Here is a 9,890-nt window from a genome sequence, read left to right as displayed (position 1 = left end):
CAATTATATTTAATATGCAGTTGCATAAGTATTGGCATATCTCATTTCCATGTAGGTTATTTGGCCCCACCCCCTCAGTCATGGTCTATTGACTTTAAAACTTTTGCTTATTTTACATGAATTAATTTGTGATTAGGTTAATTTATGGAAAAGCCCTAGTGGTAGGTCAATGATATTTGGTATGCAGTTGTATTAACATTGGCACATCTCATTTCCATGGAGATTATTTGGCCCCACCTCCTCGGCCATGGTATATTGACTTTGAAACTTTTCCTTAGTTGTCAAATTCAAGGAATATTTTTTTCGACCCTTTTTCGTATGAAACCGGACGTGACGTACTATAATTTGGTGGTAATACACCCTAAATTGAATATACTGAAACTATCTTCTTGTTTAGTTAATATATATAGCATGCATTTGAACACAAAGTAGTATAACTTGGTGTGGTTATTGAAGGACAGCCCTTTATAAATACACAAATATGTATAGTTGTACAAATGTATACAAAAGCTTTATGCATGCATATATGCTTTGCATACGTTTATTTGAAACAGCACACCATTCAATCTGTGCCTGTCTCAAGTCAGGATCATGTACACAGTTCACTGGTTGTTGTTGGTTCGTGCCTGTCAAATTGTTTTTCGTAAATTGTTTTGTTATGGATTAGGTCGTTAATTTTGTCAATTGATTTGTTTAATATTTTTCATGTCAGGGCCTTTTATAGCCGAATAAACAGTATGGGTTGAAGGCTGAACAGTTTCCTATAATTGCATACATCCACTTCATTTGAACTTTGGTGGATAGTTGTCTCATTGGCAATCATACCACATCTCCTTATTTTTATAATACATCAATTGTAACTTACATCAAACATGGATGTCTGCCTGTTCAAATTAAAGCTGTAGCACTTTTTTCATGTTCTGCAGGATCTTTATTTGAGCAGACTTCACAAAGTTGTAGGTTTTGCTACTAGTTAACATTTTTTGTACTAGTAATGTTGTGAAAAGTTCAACAGGGTGTTGGAAAACAAATTGAGTAGGGTAATATAAGAACTAGGATATGAGATAGATAAAAACATGAAGCACTAAAACTGTGTAAATTTCTGATATCGTTTCCTAAAATTACTAACCATTATAATATCACGTGATATGGTAGGGTCCCGTGTTTTTCAATTACTTCAAAAAAGAACAGAAATATTTTTAAATCTAAAACATTGAGAGCAATTTTTAAGATTGGTCGTCCAAACGTCAAAAGTATATTGGTGTGACTTTTTTTTAATTATTTTAAGAAGAAAAATAGTATTTTGACAAAGTTAGCTTCGAATTGTTGTAACTTCACTAATCACCTGCATTCAAAACATTTCGTTTTGTAATTTCAGAGGAGATGTTTTTGCAAATTGACCAATCGTCAACTTATATTGATTTTTGATTGATTTTTTAGATTTTTGGTGTTTTGACGCCACTTTTAAGCACCGCTTTTGGGCTATTTCGTGGCGGCCAGTTTTTATTGGTGGAGGAAGCCGGAGTGCCCGGAGAAAACCACCGACCTTCGATAGGAAAACTGACAATCCTAGTTAATTAAGATTGGAGTCGAGTGCACCCGCACAAGCGGGGTCCGAACTCACAACCTCAATGTTGACTGACTAGTGATTACAGTAGTAACTACTTAGACCACTCGGCCACCGAGGCCTCTCATTCAATATTGTCTCTACCGGCCATGGTGTAAGTTCAATTAGACATAAGTGCGTATTATTTATAGAAGACCTTTCATAAATAAGTCCTACCAATTTATCAAGTTTGGGTAAAATTGTCCAGTAAGCTGCAAATGTCGATGATAATGTTGTTAGTTATCTTTGTGCGATCATAAATTACAAATTCAATATTCTGATCTAAACTATATCAATAGCAATTTATTGACAAATTTTATTGAAAAGAGATATCTTTAATTGATTGCTGTGATATCATTTTTCATTAAGGAATTTATGGAATAAATGAAGTAAGAAAACACTAGGATTTGTGGAAATTATAACTCTAATCAGGATTGATATCAGATACTCAAGAAAGATGTGGATATACATAAGCACATGTTACTATCTTTTTATTCCCCAAGTCAGCAATAATGCGTAAAATCAATAAGTGTTTAAATAGGTTGTGGACCTAGACGTGTTTTCGTAAACTATACAAGTTAAATGTCCAAATCTGATAGCTTGTCTTAAACTTTATGTATACATGCATTCAAAGGTATGCATTCTTTTGTTCTTACAGTGATTCTTTTGAAATGTTAAATGTTAAATGGAAATTTTATCTGAATGAAAACGTTTTTAGATTTTTAAGTTGTTTAAATGCATTTAATAACACCAGTTTATTTTAATATGTACGTTTTATAAATTGTGCATTAAAAATTAATGTGCTAGAGAACCTCAGCACTTGACGTCAAAGGAGTACGAGTAATGTCAGTAGAAAATGAAACAAATAAACAATCAAATCATCAGGATATTCTTGATTCAATTGGTTGTGAAAATGGTAAAGACGGGGAGCTAACGAATGTTGGAACCTATAAAAAATCAAAATCAACAAACAAAGAAAAGAAAACGAAAAGTGAAAAGCCTGACCTATCGATAAACGAGGAAAAAATATTTTTTGATGGTATTCGTTGTAGCAGTGGCAAAGTTCATGAACTATCATGCGTTGGAACTGTTGATCACTCAGGTTCAAAAGAAGAAGAAACAAACAAGAAAGACCGAATGGATAATTCAGATAACAAAGGTGAAAAAAGAAGAAAAACAGTTGCCAAGTCAAAAAATGAATGTCGCCAACTTACTAAAAATATTTTACAAACATCAGAAACTACAAAAGATCAACCGGAAAAATTGCAAAATGTATCAAATGATACAGAACTTATGTTAGCTGAGAAAAAGAAAAAGGAAACTAAAAAACATAAAAAGGGAAAGAAAGAGGTAATACATTCGGACCAAAATGTGAAATTTGCTGAAATACTCAGAAAGCGACTTGAATATGAATTAGCTAGACAAAAACATAATCAAACCATTAGCCGTAATGACAAGGACTCTGTTGATATTGACACGACTGTTGCTAAAGATAACAAAGAATGCATGAAGGTAAAAGACCAACTGGTAATAGAAGAGAAAAACTATTTATCTAAACACAAAACAAATGAAGACGTAAAGACTGGTAAAGTAAAGACTACGTACACATTGAAAACAGACCATAACAATGAACGTAATACAAATAAGGAGAATGAGAGTAAGCTGATGCCGAAATCGTCAAATGAAATACATGTTAAAGATGGAATCACACATCGTAGTGAAAATGAAAAGCAGCCGAAAAATAAAGCCCAAAATACTTGCGAGGATATTCCTGTCAAAGATATCTATAAACAATCAAGAAAACCAACGCATACTCAATCGAACAAATGTTTCATTATAAGACACGATTCTGATCATGACGAAAATGAAGGTAAGCCACGAAAATCCTCACAATATAATTGGTTTCCCGTAAATGAAATGAAAAACGGAAAATTTCATCGAGCAAATTCTACTAAAACGTCCCACTCTACACCACATAAAAGACACTTGTACAAGACAGATTCTAATATATCTGTTTTCTCAAGTTCCATAAAGGTAAATGAAGAATCTCCAGCCAATTTGTATTCTTCTTATCAAAATATTCTCTGTCATACGCACAATAAAGATGAGTTGCATTGGCGTATGGGACAGAAGTACCGGTTTTCTGACGTTCATGATCGAGACGAAAATAACGAAAAGCTGAAATCCAATGAACCAAAAGTAAATGATAACAATTTGAAAACTCGCAGGAGACATAACACTAGTAAAGGTAATGAGACAAAAACGAACACGAATATTAGCCACACCACTGAAGCAAATAGCATTTCACGAGTGTCTAAGCCCAGATGCAATGCCTGGACTGTTGAGGCACCATACGAACAGGTAGCAGATGGAGATACAAGGAATAATAAATATAGGGAAAAAATAACCAGAGCAGCACGTCGTCCTCAAAATCGTTGCCTTTATTCAGAGGATGACGATAAAGACGTAGTTTTAAGAATGGTACAAATTGAAATTCAAAAACAGTACGAAAGAATAAATGAGGTTCGTATCAAAAATGAGTTAAACCAAAAAGACAGACAACAAGAACTAAATGCATCGTTCAATCGAGATTTAACAAAAGCGCAAAAAAAATCCAAAGAGCCATTTTGTAACCCTATCAAAAATAGTAATGCCTATAATGATGACAAAGGTGTTAATTTAGTCAGCAAAGAAAACGATGAATTACAAAGATTAAAGGTTAACACTGCAAAGAAGGACAAAACTGAAAAGAAGGAGAAATTCATAAACAAGACTTTAAATAAAGTTTACAGTGAAAAGACCAAAGATTCAGCAGAGGATTGGAATAATGAAAACAAAGATGTGTCTTCTCCTATGGTAAAAAAATTCAACAAGAAACCAGAAAATCTCAGGGGAAAGAATGATCTTTTACAGTCCGTCGTTGATATACATGATATTGGTGTCAATGTTTCGCCTCCACATCACTCACAGCAAAAGGTGGACAAATATTTCAGAGTACCGTCAAAGGTAAATAAGATACCGTTTACTTTAAAAACGGGATATATTTCAATGATTTAAAAAAAAAACAAAGCTATACATTCTTATTGAAAAATCTCCAGAAGTCTCAATTAGAATTCTAGTAACCCTGACTTTAAGCATTCCAAAGAAGAAGATAAAAATAACACATAATTGAATGATAGTGATCTAATTTCATTTCGGTGAAAATAGCAATTCATGAAATTTAATAATAACTACGTTGAATTTCACTTTCCCATATCGATTTCGTTTATTCAAGTATCGTTGTAAAAATTTATATTATTTTTACAAAAATATGCGTTTGCTATCTGCGGCAAAGTAAGACTTTTGAGATTAAGCAAATCAATGTCCGTTTAATTATAGATCACTTAACTTGTTCATGTATCATTAACTTTCTAAAACTTTGCACTTATGTTTTATGAAGAAGTAAAAGAAAAAGCTAATGAAAAGGTTTCGAACACAATAACTATGGTGTTATACTGACTTTTTTATAACACATGTTTCCATTGCCGACGTTATCAAATATTGGGGTATTTAAATGAATAGATAGAAATGTTGATGCATTAGACAACATATGAACATTTACAGCTAATATCTTTAAAGATTTTCACCAAAAAAATGTCACCAAATAACAGAGTATGGGGTGGATGTACAATATCTCCAATAAACAAAGTAAACGTTGAATAAAAACATTAACAAAAAGTAATGGTTTACCTTGGTGTTTTGTATTTTTGTTAGTATTTTTTTAGGCAATTGGCTCAAATTAACAATATACTCAGAGATAAGAAATGCACAATGATGTCAAATTGATAATCATTATAGAAATAATGCTGAATGTCTATTTTTTTGTATAAAAACCAATGAAAGTACAAAACAAATAGTGCAAACACAACCATTGAAAGGATTGTTATGTTTTAAAGATTAGAATTGTGTATCGTGTTGTTTTCAACAAAGTTTAACACATATTCACGGCTTATGGACCCTGCGTTAATGATGTATGGCTAATAGTAAAAAAAAACTCCTATTTCTGGGGAAAGAAATCAGAAGCAAACTTATTTACATTGATATCGAATTGGTATCAGATATAAGTATCACATACAACTGAATTGATCTGTATATTCCAGTATGGCAGTTTCATAGTAATTCCGAGAGGTTACTGTAAATTCAGAAATTATGGCGAGGTTTTTATTATTGCGAATAATGCGACTGAATGAGTATCGCAATAATAAAAACTCGCATTCTGATATCCGGTACATAAATCTATATGCATATTTTCCTAAAATCGCAATAATTAATCTCGCATTTTAGTAAATTCTTCAAAAATCGCAATAATAAATGCACGCAATAATTTCAAAATTTACAGTAATATCTGTTGTATGAAATGTTAAGACCAGTGTCTATTTACTTCTTATCTCTTATTTGTTTATTTAAAAATATTGAAACATATAGAATGAAAAATAAAAATAATATTTTTGCGAAAAAAAAACCAATTATTCATATAAAAAACTGAATGTTTAAAAACAAATATTATAATAAAAGGTAAAATAACAAAAATACCGAACTCCAAATAAAATTCAGAACGAAAAGTCCCTTATCAAATGACAAAATCAAAATCTCATATAAATCAAACGAATGGAAAATAACTGTCACATTCCTGACTTGGTACAGGCATTTCCGTATGTAGAAAATGGCGGAATAAACCTGGTTTTATACATTTAGCTAGCTAAAGCTATAGCTAACTGTTATGTTATTCATAATCTTTTACATTGTTTAACTTTTCTACCTGCAGAAAGATCGAAACAAAGTGGTAAGAGTAGGCGGTGGATGGAGTAATATTAATGACTACTATAAAAGACATGTGCCGGTGAAAAGAAGAGAATACAACAGGTCAAGCAACCATAAAGGACGATCATACCTTAGTTTCCAGTCACATTACAAATGTCCTCCAAAACTCAAACATCATTCAAAAGTTAAAGATTTTGCGAGTAAAAAAGTTACATTGAATTGAAATTTTATGATTAAGTTAACAAGAACCAAATTAAGAAACCGTGCTAGTCTTTACAATATTAAATGAATTTAAATTGTTTATTTATTTTACAAATATAAGTTGTTCTTCCAGCCATGCAAGCCAATTAAGCGTAGGTCCTGATAAAAGACGAAATTCAGCTGTTTATTAAAGCAAAACGAACGATTTTTCAATGTGCGTATATTACACACTCTTCATTAGAAACGCTCAACGCCAAACGTTAAGACAGCAGGAACGGAAGAATACCTATCGTTGACTTTCCTAATAATCAATTATGAAAAGCATGAATAGGCGTATTTTTATCAATAGACAACAACTAAGCCACAGTCTGTCTCTTATTGAACATTTAAAGGCACAAGATTTGTCTCCCCTCACACACTAAAGAAGTGCTAGTTTTAGCCACTGCTCACAGCGATCACTTGCAAACCTTAAGTGAATGACAAATTTTATGAATGACAACTCAAAAATTAGATGAATGATAATTCGTTGCCTCACGTCCTTTGGCAAATACGACATGCATATTCAGGAAGAGAAGAAATTTACACTGAATGTAACATAAAAGGTAAGCTCTGCTGTCAAAGATATATGATAAGAAAATTTAGACTGCGACTTGAAAATGAAGACATGATAGATAGGGGAAGAAACTTTGCATCATAGCAAACCATCTACGGGCTCCTCAAGGGTTGTTACAAGCTTAATGGGAACATTAGTGTGCAGATAGCGTGGCACTCTCATTCTGACAAGACGTGACTGCATATTCATACATTCCGCAGTGCAAAACTGACGTCCCTCTTTAGCTTGAGGTTTATTGCCGGATGGCGGAAGTGCAGGTGACCGTATTTGTATACCCCAGTTGACCCTTGGGTCGTACAGGTAGAAGCGTATTGATAAATACTATTTAAATATTTTCTTTTCAAACATAACAACAACAATGGAACAAAAGAAGAATGGAAAACATTTGATGTCTTGGAATGGATGATACAAATTCAAGATCGTAACGATTTCTTACTTTTGAACAGAACTTTACCTGATAATCTAAGAAAAACGTCAATTCGTGTCATACATGTACGGCTTGTTTTAATATTCATCATCAGAATTTGGAAATTTTGTCACTAGTTTGCTCATTTCTTTTAGGAGGTTAACATAAATTGCAAGAACAATGTCTATCTTAGAATAAATATTTTATATTCATGAGATTTTATGATTTTTTTTCTTTTCTTAAACGTGGGAAACGTATTATATTCTTACTACACTTTGGGACGTCATTATTTTTGCACAAATCGTATATGTTACAATTCGTGCTTGTGAAGATTATCAAATAAAAAAAGGTTATCAAATAAATATAGACGCATATAACATTTAATAAGAACACAAAGCAAAGTCAAGTTGCAATAGGTGACGACATACATTTATGTAGGTCGATTTCAGAAAAATTTACAAGACACTTACTTATAGCTCCTCAAATATCCATACATTCTTGGCTTACACATTTGAGGTTTGAGCGTTCCTGGATAATGTTATTATAGAAAAGGTCTTCGGACACACCAAATTTATAATTTGTTTATTTTCATTTTTCATTACCACGGCTGGTGACTGAGAGTATCATAAACCATGTAGTCAATGGCATATTTAAGGATTGCATGTTTCTTTTTGTAATTTTATTGTGGTTTAAAAGCGTTGAGCGAAGCACACTTCCGCGTTTCATAGTAAAAATGTGCGAACGTTCAACGCTTTTACAACCGTATACAAATCACGGATTACAAGATAGGCGAAAGATACCAAAGGGTTATTAAGTATTTAATTCTTATAATTACATTTTATGTGACAACTTTGAAATTACGAGTTAAATCAAGCCTTTCGTTCGTTTTATTAGCAAGATATTGTTTAACCTGTTTATCCTGGCTTTTTTTTACCTAAATTGTCGTCCTGACTTTTTTTTTTGCAAGTGTCTCATCCTGCCTTTTTTTTTTACTCAAAACTCCTGTCCTGCCTATTTTTGCAAATTTCATCCTAGCCCCCCCCCCCTAAAAATCAAATGGTAGCTCCCTTAACTAGAAAAAAGGAATATTTTTTTAATTTGATACTGACTATATCAACAAGAATATCAAGAGAGCCAGTTGTCGTAACCATAATGCCGTCCTCTTTTCCTCTAATGTGACCTATTTAATTCATCATTTTTCGTTTTTTACAATGGCATTGTCAGTTTGTTTTCGCTTTATGAGTTTTAATATCCTTTTAGTACTTTTCGCATCTCTTTTAGATCTTACAAAATCAGTATTCAGTTCTTCGTTTCAGCAAACAACGAGGTAATGTACAAAGGCAGCAGAACTGTGCAAATAATATGTAAACATAAATGTCCTCTGATACTGCACTAAATAGCTCTAGAAAACAAAAGTAATTTTGGTGCCAAACTTATTGACATGTATTCATATTTGGACACAAAATAACAAAGCCAGCAATATTCATTTAATTGAAACATAATGATTTTGTTTGTCTAGTGCATGAAAGAACACTTTTGTTAAAAGAAAAAGACATCGGTTGTTTTCATACAAATTGAGCATTACAAAAAAATCACATGATTTTCCTGTACTGATCATGACGTTGCTAGGGGGAAATTAATCAGCAGATTTTATATTTTTTAATATGCCATAACTAATAAGAAAGCACATGAATTAGTTTCCATACTTCGTGCAAAATGTGATACTTGCATTCATATCGCTTAAATCTTATAACATTTACATTCAGTTCTTAATGGCAGTATACAACGAATCAATTTGCAAGGGCAGCTGGAGAATGCTAGCATTTAAATCACAAACTATAAAGAGACAGACGATATTATTGGGACATTCAAAACTCATAGGTTGAGATAAACTGACAACGCCTTGGCAAAAAAAAACGAAAGACGATGAAAAGACAAACAAGTCCACAAAACAATACACAGAGAACTCAAACAAGATATTTTATCAAAGTTGGCCATTCTTTTTATTATCATTATTATTGCACTAGGTTACTCAAAATGCTAAGGTAAATCAAGTGTCATTTATTGACATTTGATAATAGTTGGACACAATAGAACAAAGCAAGCTATATTAATTGAATGGAAACATAATCTTGTTTGACGCATACCTTAAAGAGCACTTTTTTTAAAGAGCATATGTTTGGATTTACCATTTTGATATTCCGTCAAATGATCATTGGACCTTGGTATAATATTTAGATTGAAAAGGACAATCATGCGAGGCC

The 9,890-nt window shown here is 32.4% G+C and overlaps 1 protein-coding gene across 1 annotated transcript; it reads left to right on the top strand.

Moving 5' to 3' along the window:
* Nucleotides 1-2,223: 2,223 nt before the first annotated feature.
* On the top strand, nucleotides 2,224-7,841 carry LOC127724020 (asparagine-rich protein-like). The gene is made up of 2 exons (XM_052230768.1): nucleotides 2,224-4,612; nucleotides 6,411-7,841. The coding sequence occupies exons 1-2, from the start codon at nucleotides 2,450-2,452 to the stop codon at nucleotides 6,627-6,629; spliced, it is 2,382 nt and encodes a 793-aa protein (XP_052086728.1). The 5' UTR covers nucleotides 2,224-2,449; the 3' UTR covers nucleotides 6,630-7,841.
* Nucleotides 7,842-9,890: the final 2,049 nt, after the last annotated feature.

Source organism: Mytilus californianus, unplaced genomic scaffold (assembly GCF_021869535.1).
Source record: "Mytilus californianus isolate M0D057914Y unplaced genomic scaffold, xbMytCali1.0.p SCAF_14, whole genome shotgun sequence".
In the NCBI taxonomy this organism is placed as follows: Eukaryota; Metazoa; Mollusca; class Bivalvia; order Mytilida; family Mytilidae; genus Mytilus; species Mytilus californianus.
The sequence above is the reverse complement of the archived record's forward strand: the minus strand, read 5'-3'. Positions and strand labels throughout refer to the sequence as shown.